Here is a 21,395-nt window from a genome sequence, read left to right on the forward strand (position 1 = left end):
GAAAAGCAAATGGCATCAATATGGACAAGACCTTCAAAAATGCATATCTTGACACCCAAGTGATGTCCCAGCATGACTAGAGGCCATTCTTTCTGAAATGATTGTACCAAATCAAGTTTGAGAAGGAATGTACTAAGGATGTGGAAAGCCTGGGAAGTGAATTCTTCGTGAATAAGAACCTGGGGATGCAGCCTTGTACTAAATTTGCCACCACAGAAATACTTCTCTTCCCATTATGAAAGTAATTCAGTCAATGAAAAATGAACTTTCCTTCTGGAGTTATGAATAAATGTCTTCTGTACCAATTGCTCTGCCACCAAATTCGTTTTCTAAAGGTTGGCCAGAGCTATGTAATTTCCTGGTTTAGTTGACTGTATTTTGTTCTGTGAAGGAAGGCTAAAAGTAAGATTCTGTCTCCATGCTTGGGTTAATGTATGATTTTTCATCTGAATTATAGCCAGGGATATAGTTCTGTATGTCTTTATCCAGTCCATTCTTGAGTACATCACCTCCTTCTGCCTTCTTTGTATCATCTTTGTGCAGATTCTTTGTTGATCCCTCCTGAGGAATAATATATACAAAAAAAGAAAGGGCTAATTCCTATTGATGCTTATCATGGAGCAAAGTTCAAAATAATGTAATATTTCTCTTCTGTGCCTCCTTCTTTCTTTAGATGCTTAACCATTCAAGCTAAGGGGCTATTATTCTTAAATCAATATTTTATTAGAGAACTGGATCATATAATTATGTGTAAATACTGATTGATTTTGTTGCATTTAATGCTCAAGGGACCATCCATTTATTCATTCACCACAGTAAAGGATCTTACTCTCAGCCAGAATCTATTAAATTGCTGGTGTCACATTTTTAAAATAGAAAACACCAGTGATTGGCCAGTCTCCTTACTGTGCTGTGAAGACACCAAAAAGTAGGGTAGGAATAGACATTAAAGAGCCTTTCCATGAACTGGTAGGGATGCCAATCCCCAGGTGGGGGCAGGGGATCCCCCAATTTCATGGGCTCCTGCCCACTACCAGCCAGCTGGCTGGCAAGGGAAAGCCCTGCCCCTAAGCCCCACCCTCAACAGCAACCACCCAGAGGAGGCAGGACCCGGCAACCCTACCATGCAGTTAGAGCCAGTCATGGGATAGATGAAACTGACCTGCCTGCCCTTCATTCATTAGAGCATGTTGCCTGTTCAGAAACTTTTACAGAGACTTTTGGTCCCTAATGAGACTTTACTACTATATGAAGTAATGATTAATCCTTTGCCTGATGAAGAATTTGGATTGGAAACAGGAAGACAGCTAGCTTGCCTTTGTGCAATGACTTCCTACTTTTTAATCAGAGGACTGAGAAGCTATATCTGAAAAGCTATATCGGAATGTAGGAATTTCATACTCCTATTTGAAATGAAAGACTGAGAAGTTTATACCCTATCTTCAATCAATATTTCTGTTACTGAAGACTTTCAATGGGAGCTATACTTTAACTTATGCAAACTTTCAATGACTGCTAACAGATGAGCATTTTGGGGCGGACTGGAGGTGTCCCAAATTGGGCCATCTTGAAAAGAGCCATCCTGAAGCCTCCACATGTTCCTCAGTGAGGCAGCCCCATCCTGTCCACTAGGCAGCAGGGCCCCTCCAAACAGGGAGGTGCCTCAGAAACTAGACTCCTCCTTTTTTCCCCCAACAGGTTAAGTGCTCAAGAGCTCTGGCTGGTTTCTCTTTTAAAAAAAGACGGAAGTGATTTGGGGCAGCTTGACACTGACACACAGCCAAGTCAACTCGCTTGCGCTCTTACTCATTCTGAGGGGCAAGGAGGCGATTGGCAGTCAGCTCAAATATTTGCTACCACTTTGGAAATGGTAGCTTTTTAAGCCACTCTCAGGAGCCTGGAGGACAGGATGATTATGGGATGGATGGCAGATGTTGCCATCTGGAGGGATTTTGGGGGGTGATTTCAGAGGCGTTTCTGATTTGGCCCAAAATGCTGGTCTGTAATCACTCGATGTGTACAATATGCTAAACAACTGTTAGTGACTTTGTGAAGAACTTGGATATTTCAAATCCTTATAGGATTTATTTGGATGTATTTACTAGAGTAAAGGTGCTTGCATCTTCTTACTTAGGGTATTTGTTTAATTTTCATAGTGATTTAGGTCACAATATCTGCTTTTATTACTTTATTCATATGGAAATGGCTGCTTCATCGTTAAGCAAGAATTTATAGAATCTTCTCATAAAGTCTAGAAGTACTTAAAAAAACAGACTCCACTGCTGAGTAAGAGTATCTTTTAAAAGATAAATAGGCCTGTTTTGTTTTGTTGCACTCTATCTAAGGGTAGACAGAAATAGTGCACATTAGGTTTGTCAATCTAATAGAGTGGTAAAGCTGCAGTACTGCAGTCCTAAGCTCTGCTCACGACCTGAGTTCGATCCCAGCGAAAGCTGGATTCAGGTAGCCAGCTTGAGGTTGACTTAGCCTTCCATCCTTCCAAGGTCAGTAAAATGAGTACCCAGCTTGCTGGGGAGGGGGGGGGGGGAAAGTGTAGATGACTGGGGAAGGCAATGGCAAACCACCCCGTAAAAAGACTGTTGTGAAAACGTTGTGAAAGCAAGAGTCAGAAACAACTGGAGCTTGCACAGGGGACTACCTTTACCTTTTTACCAATCGAGTACCAGATTCATTTCAAGGTACTGGTGACTGTTAGTGACTTTAAAGCCCTATTTGGCCTGGGACCAACATATCTTTTTTTTTAAACAGGGCTTTTTTTGTAACAGGAACTTCTTTGCATATTAGGCCACACACCCCTGACATAGCCCCCCTCCAGGAGCTTACAGGGCTCTTCTTACAGGGCCTACACTAAGCTCTTGGAGGATTAGCTACATCAGGGGGGTGTAGCCTAATGGCCTGCTACAAAAAAAGCCCTGTCTAAGGAAATGCCTCTCCCTGCATGTGCCCTGGAGAGCCTTGCACTCCATGGACCACCATTTGCTGGTTGCTCCCAGCCCAAAGGTTGTTCACTTAGCCTCGAGCAGGCCTGGGTGTTTTTCATCCTGGCCCCAGCCTACTGGAACATGCTCCCAACAGCCAACTAAGATCAGGGCCCTTCAAGACCCTCCAAGTTTCGAAAGGATCGTACCAGGAGGTCCAATTCGATGAGCCCTGAAAGAAGGTGCACCTATCCTTCATTATTTCCAGGGAGGGAAGGCATTTAAAAGGTCCCTTTAAATGTAGTGGCCAGAACTCCCTTTGGAGTTCAGTTATGCTTGTCACAACCTTGCTCCTGGCTCTACCCCTAAAGTGTCCTGGCTCCACTCCCAAAGTCCCCAGATATTTATTGAATTGACTTGGCAACCTTACCAGTCAACAAACACATTGGTGTACTCTGTCTTCATTGCTGGGGTCTAGTGTCAATATTCTCAGGTAATGAATACCTGACCTACCTGTCACCAAGACTGGGCATAACAGAGGGAAAACATTTATCATGGGCAGGGCTTTTTTTGAGCAAGAATGCACAGGAACACAGTTCCGGCTGGCTTGGTGTCAGGGGGTGTGACCTAATATGGAAATGAGTTCCTTCTGGGCTTTTTCTACAAAAATGCCCTACATGAAACAATGGTGATGTCAGTGGGTATGGCCTAATATGCAAATGAGCTCTTGCTGGGCTTTTTCTACAAAAAAACCCGATTATGGGTGAAAAGTAACTTATTGTGGGAATTATCAGTTATAGGTTTTACCTCAAACTGTTCCCCTAAAAGTAAAGGTAAACAACCCTGAGACCTTTGCACACAATAGAACACCTAAAAACCTGTTCTAGACTTGTCCCTTATTCATGCGCTAGTATAACAAGATGAAGCTTGAGGAAAGCACTGCACAAGAAGCTGATTCAGAAAGTCAGACTGAAGAGTGTGAGACAAGGAAAAGTCTGAGTCTAGTCTATTTGTCTTTTCACATAGAAGTGAAAAAAATGAATTCTGAGAACTCATTGCAATCTTAATAACAGTTTCCTGTACGTAATCCCCACTAAATAAAATGGCACTTATTTTCTGAGTAGACCTGCTTAGGATTGTCCTCTGTGGAGGATGGACAAGTTGCAGTTATAGCTCTTATTCTGCCAAGCATGAACCATGCTGAAAATATTTCCCCCCTTTTGCATATATGGTAATCTTCAACATTCTTGACACATCTTTCAGTAACTCAGGTCCCTTGGGGAAAAGGCATATCATTGTTTTATTACTAGAAAAAAGTGTTCAGAATGGATCCTTAGGTTTATGACTACAAAGGCCAAAGTTGCTCATCTCAAGAGAATTATGAACCATCTGCAGTGTCCTTTTAATAAACATACAGCAAGGGTTCCTGGAACTGTTCATAAATTTTGAATTAAACAAATTTAACAATGAGGTGCCATTAGGAATATATTCTGATGGTGATCGTTCTTGCAGAAGGAAAGGGTTACTGTAAATACAGTCACCCTTTAGAATTGGGAGCCTATTCTTTCACATACTGTATATTCAGATTCCAATCACATCCCATGAGCATATAACGCTGCCTTACAAGATTGGTCTTCACTGTCTGGAAAGTGCTTTTCAGGGTACTAAACAGGGACCTTTCACATCACCTACTACCTGATCTTTGTTGCCAGAGATGCTTAGGATTTGAACCTGGGACCTTCTGCATGCAAATCAGCCATTCAACCACTGAACCACAGTCACAGCCCCTCCCCCTCTGATGCTTCTGTTTGGAAGAGTAATGTGTTAAGATCATCTTACGTGAAGTGTTTTTTTAGCATGATCCACTCTGCACCAGCACAATGTTTTGCATTTATGAGACCAAAAACAAAATATATTGCAGACAGGGCGAATCAAAAGGGCCTCAGTATCTTCTCCTTTATTGGGCCCTAAATAGAATAAGGTAAAAATCAATGATAAATTTCTAGGGTAGTGATTCAAGTAGATATAAAAACAACTTATATTTATTGGTAACAATTTTAATTTAACATTAGATTTAATAAACCTGGCAAGAAGACCACACTTTCTCTGAAGGCATAGTGTAAGTCTTACCCAAGGCCCTTAGTCCCAGTCCTACAAGTTAGACTCCATTAGGGACCTTCATCACTGGCAAATGCAATAGCTATGGCTTTTTTTCTCAAATGAGTAACTGGTATAAAGTAATTTCAGTAATTCTTGGCTGCAGTACAACAGAGATGCAGAAAGTAGCACAACCAAATCTTAGACATGTATAACTTCCAGAAGATCTGCTAAGGAGTTCTTCTCTCCTAGTGAAGATCTTTGCTAGTATACGGTCACTACGTAGGGTTGCCAATCCCCAGGTGGGAGCAGGGGATCCCCCGGTTTGGAGGCCCTCCCCCCGCTTCAGTGTCGTCAGAAAGCAGGGGGAGAGGAGGGAAATGTCTGCTGGGCACTCTATTGTTTCCTATGGAGATTTATTCCCATAGAAAATCATGGAGAATTGATCTGTGTATCTGGGGCTCTGGGGGGGGCTGTTTTTTGGGGTAGAGGCACCAAATTTTCAGTATAGCATCTAGTCCCTCTCCCCAAAATATTTGCCAAGTTTCAAAAAGATTGGACCAGGGGGTCCAATTCTATGAGCCCCACAAGAAGGTGCCCCTATCCTTCATTATTTCCTACGGAAGGAAGGAATTGAAAAGGTGTGCCGTCCCTTTAAATGTGATGGTCAGAACTCCCTTTGGAGTTCAATTATGCTTGTCACAGCCTTGATCTTGGCTCCACCCCCAAAGTCTCCTGGCTTCTCCCCCAAAGTACCCAGGTATTTCTTGAATTGGACTTGGCAACCCTATCACTACGCTTTATTCCATGTTTTTGTCATAGGCATAGAAAACTGTGCCAAAGAGATGCCAGTTAAACTCAAATTAAACATTCTGTTTTTACCATGTTTCCTTATAAATCTATAACAGAGGACATACATATTTTTAAAAATGTGGTTCCAAGCAGTGCACAGGATAACAAATGGAACAAACCTGTTACAAAGCTTATCAGAAGTCCTGAAATAATGCATCCAAGACACCCAACAGCACTATAGTAAAGGTATGACAAAGAATACCAGGAATCTGCCAACTGAGGCCTAGGATGACAAAACAATGAGGCAAGAAGTCAATAATTTCTGATTATATATACATAAAACTTTAAAAGAAGAGTTGGTTTGTATACCAAGCCTAATAGCTGAAGCTTTGATTGTTTTAAATGTGTTTGGTACACTGAACATCATCTTATAAAAGACAGGTCAGATGGTAAGATAATTATTGAATAAATGAAAATAGTTTTGCTAAAATGTCATACTTTATAAGAGGGGTGGGAGGATAACGGTACCTGAAAGGTGGTAATGTAGGAATTGCTGTAGCTATCACCCCTGTATTATTGACAGCACACTCAGACGTTGAGAGATACAATGGAAGGGCCTTTGATGATGGAGCAGGGTAAACAAAAGCTCCAATGCCAACCCAAAATGCCAAAGTGATTCCAGTCAGGAGACCTGCAAGAGCACCCTGGGGAGAAAAAAAGTCAGAAAAAGTAAAAGTGTGTATGCTTCAACAAAGCATGGGATTGTCTAGTATAACTTAGAAGTGTGCATTTGGCTAAATCCAGGCCAAAAAAAAAAATTGAAAATACCTTAGTGGTATTTTCTGGATATTCTTTCAGCCAGATGTTTATTTGGCCATTTTTCAACTATCTGAAATGGCAGAGCCCCCAAAATACTGAAATATGTAAGGTTTTGATGGCCACTGGATAGTCACATTTAAAGGGATTGTGGTTCCTTTAAATGCCTTCCAAATGAGCTCACAGGTGTTTAAATGTCTTCAGAGTTCACTCACAACACAGAATTATGTGGTGAAAGAAGCAGACCTAGACATCTCTTCTCAGCTACTTGGGTTTATTTTTTTCCCACTGTACTCTCATTGCTTACACCTACATGTGTCCCGCTTCGACACTGCCCCTCCCAGTGTCCTCTGCCTCCTTAAATCCCCTCGTTGTTCACTTGGCTGTTCTTGACTCCTTAAAGTGACTGCTGCCTCCCGGCCTCCCAGTCACAAATTGCAACTTGGAAAAGGCATTGAAAGGGATCACAGTCCTTTTAAACACTTTTCCCCCCTCCATTGGCTGTATGGAGGATGGGGGCACCTTCTTTAGGGGCCCATAGAATTGGACCCCCTGGTCCAATCTTTTTAAAACTGCCAGCAGCGGCTATGCTGAAAATTTGGTGCTCTACCTCAAAAACAGCCTCCCTCAGGGTCCCAGAAACTCCCAGAGTGATTCTTCGTTATACTCTAAGGGGATCAACAGTCCCCTTAGAGTATGATGAAGCCAAAAAAATTCAGGATTTAAAAAAAAAAATCCCAAATTCACATACTATACCAGTATAGGATTAGTAAATATCAGAAAATACTAAAACTTTCAGGTTCAATATACCTGGACTTGAAAAATACCTGAGGTTGCTTTTACACGCCTCTAGTATGAAGGGATACTGAGGTTAACATACACACACTTTCTCATGCAGCTGAAGGAAGCTTACAATTCCATATTAAAACCACACACAATATACTAAAATCCCATTAACCTACCTTCCAATAAAAGTATCAGCAGCTTAGAAACATTAAAATCCCTACCAAGTAAAATCACTTTACAGCACTTTCTAAAATCTTCTAAGGACATCCCCCATTCATCTCCATAAGGTCAGGTCCACTATTGAAAAGGACCATGCTCTACTGGATGCCAAGTGGGCAACTTTAACTAAGGGAATAACCAGAAGTTGGCAATTAGGGGTATGCAAAAAAAAAAATCAGTATTTTTCAGGTTTGGGTATATTGAACCTCCCAAAATTGGTATTTTCTGATATTCTCAAATTCCAGTAACAGTATGGTATTTGAATTCAGGATTTTTAGGGAAATTCAAAAGAAATGTTCCTTTATATCCTGTGGGGACCATTATTGTCCCCATAGGTCATAATTGGGAATTGATCCAGATATGTCTGGTATAGCCAGACTGGGGGGCTGTTTTTTGAGGCAGAGGCACCAAATTTGCAGCCCAGCACTGGTGCCTCTCCTCAGAGGAACTCCCAAGTGTCAAAAAGATTGAACTAGAGGGTCCCGTACTATGGGCTCCCAAAGAAAGTACCCCATCCTCCATTGTTTTCAATGGAGAAAAAATAATGTAAAGGGATTTAGTCCTTATAAATGCCATCTGAAAGGTGAACATGTGCTTTGAAGGCATGTAAAGGACTCACAGTAGTCAAAGTTAAAGGATGCTCACAGTTCCTTTAAATTCCTTCTCCAAGCTGTGAATTCACCTGGAAGGTGTAAACTTCCTTTAACTTTGGCTATCTGGCAGTCCTGAAAAATCCCAAATATCAGATATTTTGATTATTTTGGATAGCTGAAAATAAACATATATCTGTATTTAGCTATTATCTTGGCTCAGATATAGTGGAATGCACACCTCTAGTGGCAGAAGAACATAATTGGCACATGGGCACATGTGGGAAGAGATGGCACTTCAGATATGTGGATAATAGGCTATGAAGGGCTTTCATAACATTCCAACACCTACAAGAGCCTTCAACCTAGGGATGACAACTTCAAGTGCGACCTGGGGATCCCCCAGAATCACAGCTCATCTCCAGACTACAGTGATCAGTTCCCCTGGAGAAAATGGATGCTTTGGGGGGTAGACTCTGTGGCATAATATCCCACTGAGGGTCCTGTCCTCCCCAAGTTCCACTCCCAACATTCCAGGAGTTTCCCCAACCTAAATCTGGCAACCCTACTCTCATCCATTGCTGGTGGCCAGGGGAAACCTGACAACCCTATTTGACCAGTAAAGGTAAAGGTAGTCCCCTGTGCAAGCACTGAGTCTTTACCAACCCACAGGATGACATCATATCACAACATTTTTTTGGCAGACTTTTTTGTTATGGGGTGGTTTGCCATTGCCTTCCCCAGTCACCTACATTTTACCCCCAGCAAACTGGTACTCATTTTACCAACCTCGGAAGGATGGAAGGCTGAGTTCTTTACTCAGCTCCATTACTCCATTAATTGAGTCGACTCCATTACTCATCAATTAATTTAAAGCTGTCTGAGGTTATTTGAAACCATTTTTGGGGAAAGCCTTTTTGATCAAAAAACTGCCGCCACCCACCAAGAGAGTGTGCATTCTGTGCATTCTTCCTTCTTTTAGCAGACCCCTGTGGTATGTACCAATATGTTCCTTGGGGTATGCTAGCCTTCAATAACTGCTTTTTAGGGACTGCTTCAGCTGCGTGGGAAAGGGAAAGGTTTGTTCTACAAACACATTCTAGTTATTTGACCCAACCCTATGTGTTTATGGAGTAATTAAATCATGGCCTGATTATCATATGGTACCCAACAAAATCATGCAATAGATGGTTTACTTTGCTTTGCAGTGATTATAATAATTAGTAATCATACATGAACTATAATAAAGATGTGATAGTTATTACTAACCTTCCAGTTGGTGCAAGGAAAAACTATTCCCAGTGTAAATAATCCCAACATTGGTCCCCCGCACATTCCATGAATGCTAAGTGAGGCCTATTAAAATGGAATACAGGAAATACTTTAGCGAACTAATCTTTATCATCAGAGTCTCCATTGCCTCTTCCTTTAATGGCTCTTTCAGTTTCTTATCTCAGAGAACACAAAGTTCCTATTTCTTCTTTGTATATTATTTCTGAACTGATTGCAAAGTGCATTCTTTTTTAGTCAGTGTATTTCAAAAGATGTGGGTAGTTCTTAACTTTCCCCCATAAATAAAACAAGCAGCTTTTAGAAGCACTGCTTTGTTTGTCTAGAAGGTTAAATAATGTCCAGAAATCTTTCTTGTACACTTGAAGAATTAAAAAAAACTTTTAGCTCACACATGTGGTCAAATGGTCTGACTGACCTCTAATTAATCTGAACCATTCACCAGTGTTTGGGGATGGAAGTTCTCTCCAGTTACACATTTTTGGAGGCAGAAAGTACAGATAAGTGGCCCTACAACTTTTTCGTTCAGTGCAGTGTTGCCAAAGTACAGCCACTTACCACTCACAGTTTCTTTCTGTTTAAAAAAGTGCCAGGTACAAAACACACCTATGATAATCATATATTCCCATAGCACAGGATCTGATTTGATTATGAGAATAGTGATAGCTGGTAGGGAAGGAAGCTTCGGTGCACCAGCCTAGAGCTGCATCAGGCTTGCTACTGGGAGCAGGGAAGGGTATGTGTGAAAGAAGCCCCATCACACCCTACAGTGGTGGTGATGGTAGGGAATAGAAAGAGAAAGAAATAGAGAGGGAGGCAGAAAGACAAGAGGAAGAGAGAGTGATGCGGTAAGGACAAGAAAGAGAATGATGCAGTTGGAGAAAGGCACTATGTAAATGAAAAAATACATATGCTTTGGGGCAGATAAAAAGTATTTTGGTGAGTGGGTGCAAAGGAGAGAAGTGAGAATGGAAATGGGAGAGTGCTTAGGACGAGGGAAAGAGGAAATAGTGTGGGGAGGGAATGCAGGACAAAGTTAGGGATCCCTCACATGTCCTTGCAGATTTCCTCCAGTACTACACAACTGGGCCATAATATTCCTGGAGAGAGGGTGCCATGAGGACAAATAGAAGGAAAGCTGAAGACGGATAGGCAAATAGGCTTTTAGCCATGATCAGAGCTGTTGCCGGTTGTAAAAAATACTGAGACTTGGTGCCTGTTTATAAATGCTGTACATAAGGAAATTTTGTAATATTGAAGGAGGAAGAGTGTGAAGTGCCTTCCAATTGAAGTTATAATTATAAATCTTGTAGGAGTTGTCTCCATTGAGAAATAAAAGAACTCAGAGTGCACCTTTGCTGGAAGAAAACTTCGAAGCAGGATATAGAGTTGGCCTCCTGTACATTGGAACTCTACTTATTTTCTGTACTTTATTTCTAAAATTATTAAATATTGAGAATGTATCCTATATGTAATGCATTCAAAATGTAATGTGTGAGTAATGAGAGCTATACTTTCACCATAAAAGACTGGATTTTGTAACAAAGTTTAGTAATTTTGTCACTATAACCTAGGCAGGTTGTTTTTGATATAGTATCCTGAGTGACTTCTCTCTAGCGGATTCCTTTGTTTCCAATTGGTATAGTCAGATTCAGAAGAAAATACATTCCATAGGTGTACCCCTGGACAATCTCTGTATGCTAAGTGAAATGCAGGCATTCAGAATCCTGAAACAGAGTATCTTAGATATTGAAAAACAGTCCCTTTGTTCTTCTGGACATAAAACTTGTTCCCCTTTAGCATTTGGTATCTTCCCAGATCATGGGCTGCCTGCTGCCTACTTTTCCCAGATTATCAAAGATTTCAAGTTTTCACGGCTGGTAACATCATTAGGGTTTGTAGAATCTTTCGGGCTCAAGTGCCGTGTTCTACTGGAGAAAGTTTTTCTTCCAGAACAAAGCGTCTGGAAGAAAAACTTTCTCCAGTAGAACACGGCACTTGAGCCCGAAAGATTCTACAAACCCTAATTTCCCAGATTACTTCACCCCAGTTACGCCGCTCATTTATGTTAGCAAGACTCAATGTTCTACCTTCAACAGTACTGTCAGGAAGGTTTGCCAACATCCCTTATCAGGATAGAGTCTGCCCATGTATTGGAAGTCACCTTGAAATAGTCGCCCATGTCTTACTTCTCTGTGATTTTTATGGAGAAGTGCAGGACTGTATAATCAAAACTATTATGTCTAATTTTTATGGATTACCTGAAGTGAAGTTAGTTTTTTTTTCTACTATCTGACCAATGTTCCCATATCACAAGCCTAGTTGCACAGCACCTTTTGGCTGCCATAACAATCAGGGAGCAAAAGACTAACTCCCCTTCTTGATGTTTGAATGGTCTTTATAGCTGAAACTCCATGTAAATGTGCTATGCTGTACTTTTTATTTCTATGCCAATAAAGGTATTTGGAATTGGAATTGGACTTCTCTCTTGGTATTTTTATCCCCCAGTTGGAGTTAGGGAATCCCCCACTTTTGCAGTCTCTTGCTCGCCAGCAGCCAGCTCCCCCATCCCAACAGCAATGTCACCAGAATTTGGCCCCGTCCTGGCCGGGCCGCGAAAGCGGCTACGTGCCATGTGTTCGTCTTTTGCCTCCCTGGAAGGATCAGGAGGCTGTAGAGCTTCCTGGGCATCCGGGGAACGGTGGTGGGCGGAGCATCGGGGATATATATAGCCCCAACCCCACCCAAGCTGAGCAGTTTTTCAAGGCTTTGGCCAGGCAGAGGCACAGGGTGCATCCGTGGCCGGGAGCGTTGGGCGTAGCGGCCTTGCGGTGGTCTTCTCAGCAGCGAGGTCGGGGCCTGGAGAGCAGTGGGGATGGCTGTCGGGGAGAGCGGCAGCTGACACCAGTGGCTCCGGCCACCTGAAGGAAAAGACAGCACTGGCAGGCTTCAGGGGCAGTTTGCGGCTGCCAATGAGGCAGCAGGCCCCTGGAGGAGGGTGGTCACGACCTTGGGGCGTTGGGTGATTTCTGGGAGCATGGGCATTTAAATGGGGGAATTGGCCGGCAGTGAGAGGAGCCCCCCAGCGGCACGTTGCCTAGAGGCTGGGTCATGCACATGCCCCCACTCCCCCCCATCACCACCACAAGTGAGGCGTGGGTGGCTGTTCAGGGAGGTGTGAGTGCATTCAACCACCTCCCAGACACACACACACCCCATCACCCCTACGCACTTTTGTGTTTTGTGGAGGCAACCCGACTGAGTGCGGGTAATGGGGCCTAAAAGGGGGCAAGGCCCTCCTAAGGGCAAACAAGCCTTTAGCCTGCTAAAGGTTCTAGCAAGCGGGCCTGGACAGTCACTTTGGAAGAGGAGCTAGAGGATGAGGGCTGTATGCGTCAGGCCATAATTGATTGTTTGGGGGCCTTGGAGAAGGAAAGGGGTGCGACTGGGGCACCTACAATTTGGTCTGGGTGCCACAGGGCCTCGGGGCAGTCGGGAACCTTCACATTTGAAAGGGAGGTACTGGCAAGACTTTCTGCATTACAGGAGGCCAGTGGTTCAAGGGTGGGGTCCAACCAAAGCCAGGAGGCCGGGACGAGCAAGGACGTGATGCCAGGCGATGATAGTGAGGAGCAGGAGGTGGCAGACGAATGTCAATGACCGGTCCAACCAGTGGCGGTGACACAATCGGAGGGTGAAGGTAAAATGTCACTGCCACAACACTCTCAGGCTTGGCCATGGGGCCCATGGGGCCATGGCGCATTGCCAGGGCCCTCTGGAGTGGCTCAAGTTACGGCACCAATGGAACAAGGGAGGCAATGGGTATTCCCTGCCCAGCTCGGACTGGCATGGGCTACAGGGTGTTCTTCTATGGGGCGAGCCCAGGGTAACACGGTCAGCTGGGGCCAGCCACCCGCCACTTTGGGGGGGGGCTGAGTCCCTCCTAGGGACTTTCGCACCTTTGGCAGCGACAGGGTTTCTCCCCTGGGGTAGGCAAATGTTGATGTCCCAGGCTGCGGGGTGGCCTAGTGCCCACTGGAATGCGTGGAGCTATCCCACAAGTCTCTATGGGTCAGTCCCTTTCCAGGCCCTCCCCTTTGGGGATACTGCAATGTCCTTAGGGGACCATTTGACCTCCGCGATGCAGGAAAAAATTTTGAGGGGGGAGTACATCGATGTATTCAGTCTCCTTTATAGAGAGGTGGAGAAGAAGAACAAGGAGGAAATGGATGAAAAGGAGAAGCTTAAGCGTAGAAAGGTGGATTGGACCTGGGCCAACTGGCTGCCAGGTTTTCTTATATATGCGGGAGTCATTGCCAGGGCACAGCCATGTAGGGCCGTGCTTCTGTTTCAGTATTGTGACAGTGTATACAGGGCATATACTGATTTTGTAGGTGCTGCCTGGTTGCAATACAATGAAGCCTTTCGGATAAGGGCAGCAATTAACACTGCGCTGCCTTGGGACCAAATCAACTAGCAGCTGTGGCTGCAGCTGATGTCCCTGGCAAAACCCAATTCTGGGGATTGAGCAAACCTTTGATCTGAGTAGCATGAGCATGCGAAAGCAATAAAACAGTAGTATGTCAAAGTGTATTTGTACTGACATACGCAAAATAGGGATATTGGCTGTATATCTCATTACATATACTTTACCCATTTTCACTATATTTTATTGTATTCCTTTTTCCTATGGTAAACTAGAATTATGTTTTCATGTTAAAAAGCAAATTAGATGGACAAGAACATCACTATCCAATGTATTTCTCTTTTAGCTGTATTGACACACTCAAACAGGGACTTTGGTTGCTTATCCCATTACATATATTGAACCCATCTCCCATTGTCATTGACAGACAATCTCACATTTTGACATACTGCTGTTTTGTTGCTTTCGCATGCTCATGCTACTCAAATCAAAGGTTTGCTCAGTTTGTTAATTTTACTATTCTGTCATTGTACCATTTTACATTCTAAACCACTGCCTACCAGATAATTTTAATTAATTGTCATTGGTTCTTAAATCTGTACCATGTACCATGTTGCATTCTGGGCCACTGCCTACCAGTTATGTATGGCTCTGCTCAGCTATGTATGGCTTTGCTCACTGTGCTGGATTCCTCATCTGATGACATGTGCTTAAGAGCACACGAAAGCTTACGTTCTAAATAAAAATTGCTTGGTCTTAAAGGTGAAACTTGACTCCTGCTTTGTTCAGCTGCTTCAGACCAACATGGCTGCCCACTTGGAGATATTTATATGGTACATGTGTATTTCCTTCTTCCACTGGTGCCCAAAAAATAATTCCCTAACCTTTCCCTATGCTGGTCTTATAGGGACTGTTATTCCAAGCTTTTTTTAAAGCCTCCTTCTAGCATGGTTGTGTTGTAAAGTACATACATATGTTTTATCTCTCTGTGCAAAGAAAGATTTTAATAAAGACGTGTAATATTTGTTCATGTTCTATGGCTCTCAAACATCTGACATTTATTATATGTGGCTCTTATGCTAAGCAAGTTTGACTACTCCTGCTCTATGGTTTGAAGATGATTTTACCATAGAGATTTACCCAAAAACCAGACCATTGCCCTCAACATGACCTACATGCTACATCCATTCCAGGTGACATGGGGACATTGTGAGAGGATGTTTCTGGCTCCCGGAATGTCCCTGCCTTCCCCCCACCATTGTCTTCGAGGGACCTGGCAACCCTAGCTGCCTGTTGGGTGGGAAGGAGAGAAGGGATCATGAAAGGGGAGAGGCCTTCTGGAAAGAGAAAGAAGACATAGTAAGGGAGATGAAATGAGATGCTTCACACAACTCTTTGTGCCTTTCAGCTTGTAAAACTGTTGACTTTGTAAACTGGTTATAATTTTTTTTTTTTTGTCTGAACAACAGAATCTATTAGGGGATTCAAACCTGACACCATTTCCTCATTAGCAGTTGCTCCACCCCCAGGCTTCTGCTGAATGGGGATTCAAACCTGACACCATTTCCTCATTAGCAGTTGCTCCACCCCCAGGCTTCTGCTTTCTTCGAAGCAAGTGCCCATTTCCCCACTAGTCACTTCACAGCTGCATTGTCACTCACCGCTCTCTTCAATTTCCTCTGTGGGGACATGGTCTTTTTTTAAAAAAAAATCTAGACGCTGCAAGGGAGATTGGAGGGAGCCACAAGTCAAAATGTGGCCATGCAGTGACTAGTGGGGAACCAGCCACTTGCTGTAAGGAAAGCAGAAGCCCAGGGGCGGAGTGACTGCTAGTGAGGAATCAGTATGAGTCTCTCAATTGTTAGTCCAAAACTAGGATTAACCTACTGGTTCTTACCTCTAAGATTCCCATTTGGATCCTATATATTGAACATAAGGAAAAAGTAAGCAAGAGGGACGGTGGGTCAGTGGTAGAGCATCTGCTTGGTAAGCAGAAGGTCCCAGGTTCAATCCTCAGCATCTCCAACTAAAAGGGTCCAGGCAAATAGGTGTGAAAAACCTTAGTTTGAGACCCTGGAGAGCCGCTGCCAGTCTGAGTAGACAATACTGACTTTGATGGACCGAGGTTCTGATTCAGTCTAAGGCAGCTTCATATGTACGTAAGATAACTTAATTAAATTGATTTTATAATAATACCCCTTGCTGTATATTTTCTTACTAAATAAGGAACAGTATAATATTTATTCTTTATGAGGAAAACAGTTAAAGAAGAAAAGAAACAGATGAGAACCATCCCTTAGCAAGCAAACTCAAGGGTTTCTTTATGTGAGCAGCGGCTTCCTAATCTCTTCCCTGACTAGAGAAATTTGGGATATGCAAGGGACTTCCCTCTATCCATGTGGAAGATTTCTTACTCATGAAAAAACTATCACACTCTTTAATACACAGACCTTCAGGATCATACCAAACGTCTTAAGATTTGAAGTTACCTGCACAACGCCACCCATAAGCGATGCTGCTACAGCCATGGATGTACATACTATACCAAACACTACACCTGAAAAACAGTTATTAACTATCAATAGCTTCTATTACAAACATCCAGGGGTTATTCAGTTTAGGAAAAAAGAAGAAAACTAAGGGAAAATATGATAGAGGTTTATAAATTATGCACAGGACAGAGACTGGATAGATAGAACATGTTTCCCTTTCACAAAAGAGATGAAACTTGAGGCAACCAAATAAAGTTAATGCTCAACAGATTCAGGACAGACGAAAGGAAGTACTTTACACAAAGGGTGATTAAAATATAGAATTCATTGCAGGAGTCAGCAATCACAAGTATAAATGACTTTAAAGCAGGATTAGATAAATTCATGTAGGATAGGTTTATCAGTGGTTATCAGACATGGTAACTAAGCAAATCTTCATTTCAAAGGCAGTAAGCCTCTGAATACCAATATCAGCATGCAACACTGGAAGAAGGCCTTGGCCTCTATGCCCTGTTGCTGGTCCTTCAGAATGATTGGTTGACCACTGTGTGAGATTGGATGCTGGACCAGATGGATTAGTTGTCTGATCCAGCAAGGTTTTTCTTATGCTTTATGTCCCTAAGTTACTTTTATTTCTCTGAATAATTAGGTAAACTGGGCTCGTGACTGTACCAACAAGATCTATTGCTTCAAAACCAAGGTTAATAAAGCTGGCTAAATAGTAGGTTAAATGACAAAATATACACCAAATGGCTCCATAATTTTTTTATATCAGAGTGGCTGAGGCTGTACACAATGCTGACCAAGACATGAACATGAAGAAATGAACAAGTGTTCAATGAGTGTCATTTGTTGTCATTAAGAAATCCAAGAAGACATACATGATTCATACCAAACTGATTTAGTTGGCTTCAATGGAAGTAACATTTTACCAATGGATTTCATTTTGGGATTTTACAGTTAAGAAGAACCAAATCAATCCACTGTACCTACATAAACCTTTGCTGACCCAAGTGCTCATTCTTTCAGAGAGATTTGGTGAACAGTTCTTGATAAAATCTTCAAATGTTACAGTTGCCAGAGCATTTATGCTTGCTGCCACTGTGCTGTAAAAATAAACACAATTAGTGTAAGAATAACTTGTTGGTCATTATAGGTCCCCATTAATACAAAAGATGCTAGGTCAAATATAAACTGTTGCAATGATAATTCATATGACCCCAAAAGAGGGCTGAGCCTGACTTAATGGTAGTGATGTTTTCATGAGAGGTGAGCTTAGCAAGATACTTAAAAATACAGGGCTTTTTTTGAGCAGGAATGCACAGGAACACAGTTCTGACTGGCTTGGCACAGTTCTGACTGGCTTGGCATATGCAAATTCACTCCTGCTGGGCTTTTCCTACAAAAAAGCCCTGTGCGAAACAATGGTGCCATCAGGGGGTGTGGCCTAATATGCAAATGAGTTCCTGCTGGGCTTTTTACCCAAAAAAGCCCTGCTTAAAACTCATCTCTCTCATACATACACACACATATATATATATATATATTTCAGAGCCAGTTGTTGGAAATTCATTCTTAGAGATTAATAGGTTCATATGGGAGTAGGCAGTCCTTAAGGCATTCTGCCCCAAACTATATACGCTTTAAATGCCTACACTTTGAATTGAGCTTGGAAGCAAACTGGGAACCAGTGAAGATGGAACAAAACTGGAGTGATGTTTTCCCTATGACCCACCTCACTCAACTTTCAGTCTGCACCATTTTGTACCAACTGTAGCTTCCAGACAGTCATTAAGGGCAACCCCGCATACTGCACACCATAATCTAATCTAGATGTTTCCAAGGCATGCACTATAGTGGCAAGATCTTTCCCAGACAGGAAGGGGCACAGCTGGCTCACCGACTGAAGCTTGTGAAAGGCACCCCTACTCACTGCTGTCACCTATCTATCCAACAAAAGGTCTAGCGGCATTTCTAAACAGCAAACCTACTCCTTTAGGCAAAGTGCAACCCCATCAAGAACAGGAGATATCCCTTCCACCCAGTAGTAGCTGCTCTATTTTGCCAGGATTAAGGTTTAACTGATTTCTCACTAGCGTTGCTCCAGTTCTAGGCTTCTGTTTCCCCCAGCACAAGCAATTAATTTCCCACCAGTTGCTCTGTGGGTGCATTTTGTCGTGGGACTCCCTTCACTTTCCTGTGAGGTTTTGTGATGCTGTCTTTTAAGGATTACAGTGCCACACAGGGAATCGGAAGGACCCCCACATCAAAATGCGCCTGCAGATCAACCGATGGGAAATTGATTGATTGCACCGGGTGAGGGAGACAGAAGCTTGGGGCATAGAATCTTGCAGAACCTCTTAAACCATAAGATGATAGTTAGAGCAGCAATTCCCTTGCACCACATTCTGAAAGCAACACCAGAACCAAAACCAGCACAGAACCAGTGCTTCCCAGTCCCAACTCTGAAAGGCATTCCAGAAGGGTACTATGATCGATGTATCAAAATTCATTTGAGAGGTCTAGGAGAATTAACAGGGTAGCATTCCCCTATCCATTTCCTGGTACAAGTCATCATTCATCATGACTATCAAGGTCATTTCAGTCCCATAACCTGCCTGAAACCAGACTGCAATGGATACAAACAAGTTTTATTTCTTACACCTAAAGCCCTAAGTGATCTAGGGTCTAGGTATTTAAGAGTGCTATCCTAAGCAGAGTTCTAAGCCCACTGAACACATCCATCTCATTAGCTTGCCTTTCACCAGAGGCCCTGGTCCAGATCCTTTCTTCTGAGCATGGCTGGTGTGTGGGAGTAGGCCAAGTAGGTGGTCGCCTCTCATGTGATACTCTGTTTAGTCCACATGCGCCATGTGTGCTCCTTGGAGCCTGCCTTCCCCAGTGAAAAGCAGAGCGCAAATGCTGGTCAGCTGGTTTTGTGTTCCCCATGTCTGTTACAGACCCAGGAAATAGGACAGCAGATGGCACCTGCGCAGTGCACTCCTCAGAGCCCAGCAGGGATAAATTAACCAATTGTAAAGTTGAAGAAGAGCGAGTTAAAGTTTCTAAATATTGGCTCCTGTTGAAATTGTATTCTGTCACTCATCCTTCCTGCTCTACTTTAACAGAGCCATGGGGTGGGAGACATAGCTCAGTAGAGCATTTTTCTCATATGCACAAGGCCTTGTCACTGACACCTCCAACTAAAAGGATCAAGTAGTGTTCTCATAATTTTGATTGCTTAATCTCACAATTTTTTAAAAAAAATTTAAAATTTAAAATAAACTGTAAATTAAAAATGTAAATAGTTTAAACTTTCTTCATTTCTCCTACAATTCTCTGGGTTTTTTTTAAATTTCAGGGGATGCTAGTGGGCAGCTTGCCTAGCACTGGCCCTGCTTCTGAGGCAAGGTGGGTGGCCACAGGAAAGCAAGCTTTGGCTACTGGAGTGTCTCATTTATGCAGTTTCCTCCATATAATGATCTTCCTTTTGTCAAAGGTGTTGTCTCTCTGAGCACTTAGAGATAGTTTGTTTTAGCTTAGTTGTGTGGTGAGGTGGCAGTGGTAGTAAGTTTGTTTAACTATGAATCTGTTATAACTTTTCCTACTGCTTAAAATGGGATTTAATAGTGGAATTTCAACAGCAGCTAACCTTTTTACTGTTTAAAGATATTTTCTGCTGCTAATTTGAGTCTTCATGTTCCACTGCTTTCTTCCACTCCACGGTTTTATTTGATTTTGTTGTGATTCATTTAAGATTTTTGAATGCACTTCTTGAGAACCTCTGCTGTGCGTGTGGTTCCAAAAATATTTTAAAATATCAAGTGGGAAAGTCATTTTATTGGAATTAGAATCTATCTACAGTATCTTATATATGATGCCAGCCAATTTCACTCATCTCTCTTTTCCTCTAGTTCTCCTTTTTCATTTTTATTCTCCAGAAGCACATGCCTGATGTGAGAGATCTAGAGAGGAATAAAAGAAAATAACGCAGTTGCTTATGACAGGGAATCTGCATCATTTTCCTCTTTAGTGTCTCTCTACATTTTCTGACATTAGAGTTGTTTTTTAAAATGACAATTTGTTTTTGCATGGCATTTTAATTCCATTGATTATGCTCCTAATTAGTATAGGAAGATATGGGAACATCCGTCTTCCAAAGCCTATCACAGGGTTTTTGCTGGAATGAATGAATAAAGACAATACACTGCAGCATTTTGGTGCAGAGATAAAGGGAAAGAAATGATGCAGCATTTTTCAAGAGCAGCATTCCCATCAGCATTCAGTTCTCCTGTGATACTCTGTTTAGTTTTCCTCCACTAAAGCCAGCTTAGCAGAGCAGTCTAAAGCCAACTCAATTATGCACAGACCTGAGTGTTCCACTGAATGCACATGCAACAAATAATCCTGGAACTCCAGGGGCTGAAGAAAAGATGATCATAACAAAATATGGCATTAGCTGTAGGGGGGAAAAGAAAGAAAGTTGTTTAAGCCAATGGAACTTCAACATGTACATATGGACAAGTTCTCATTAACTTGAAGTAGAATGTTGAACAAGGCACACAAAAGAGACCCTGCCTGATGTATGAACGAGGACACTCTGGTGGAAGTACTCACACTAAGACCCTCAAATAGATTTCCCCCCAAGGATGAAATAACAAGACAGACACCAAGTGATTGGAATAAAATTGGGCCACTTTATTAATTAACCTCACAAACAGCAAGGGTACCCCACCAGCAGCCTGGCCAGGGCTGGGGGCCACCGCGACCACTCCCCTGCCATAACGGGCGAGAGACCCAGCCCCCCGGGCAGAGCTGAGCGCCTCAGCTCCCTCCGGGCAGGCCCAGCAGGGAGGCCCACACCAGAAAGCCCAAACCCAGATGCACGTCTTGCCAGAAAGCACCCTCTAGCCGAGTCTCCCGGCAGTCTGCAATCTCCACCCGGGTC

At 42.8% G+C, this 21,395-nt stretch overlaps 1 protein-coding gene across 1 annotated transcript in view; it reads right to left on the minus strand.

The window, feature by feature from the left end:
* Nucleotides 1-243: 243 nt before the first annotated feature.
* The window catches only part of SLC5A12 (solute carrier family 5 member 12), a 58,279-nt gene continuing 37,127 nt past the window's right edge, over nucleotides 244-21,395 (minus strand). The window contains exons 8-15 of the mRNA XM_060262834.1: nucleotides 20,818-20,906; nucleotides 17,441-17,553; nucleotides 16,445-16,512; nucleotides 9,509-9,595; nucleotides 6,357-6,532; nucleotides 6,008-6,111; nucleotides 4,779-4,906; nucleotides 244-561 (exon numbers count right to left, since the gene is read on the minus strand). Coding sequence (XP_060118817.1) covers nucleotides 397-561; nucleotides 4,779-4,906; nucleotides 6,008-6,111; nucleotides 6,357-6,532; nucleotides 9,509-9,595; nucleotides 16,445-16,512; nucleotides 17,441-17,553; nucleotides 20,818-20,906 — 930 coding nt within the window. The 3' untranslated portion in view covers nucleotides 244-396. The remainder of the gene's footprint in view (nucleotides 562-4,778; nucleotides 4,907-6,007; nucleotides 6,112-6,356; nucleotides 6,533-9,508; nucleotides 9,596-16,444; nucleotides 16,513-17,440; nucleotides 17,554-20,817; nucleotides 20,907-21,395) is intronic.

This window comes from Heteronotia binoei, chromosome 21, assembly GCF_032191835.1.
Source record: "Heteronotia binoei isolate CCM8104 ecotype False Entrance Well chromosome 21, APGP_CSIRO_Hbin_v1, whole genome shotgun sequence".
In the NCBI taxonomy this organism is placed as follows: Eukaryota; Metazoa; Chordata; class Lepidosauria; order Squamata; family Gekkonidae; genus Heteronotia; species Heteronotia binoei.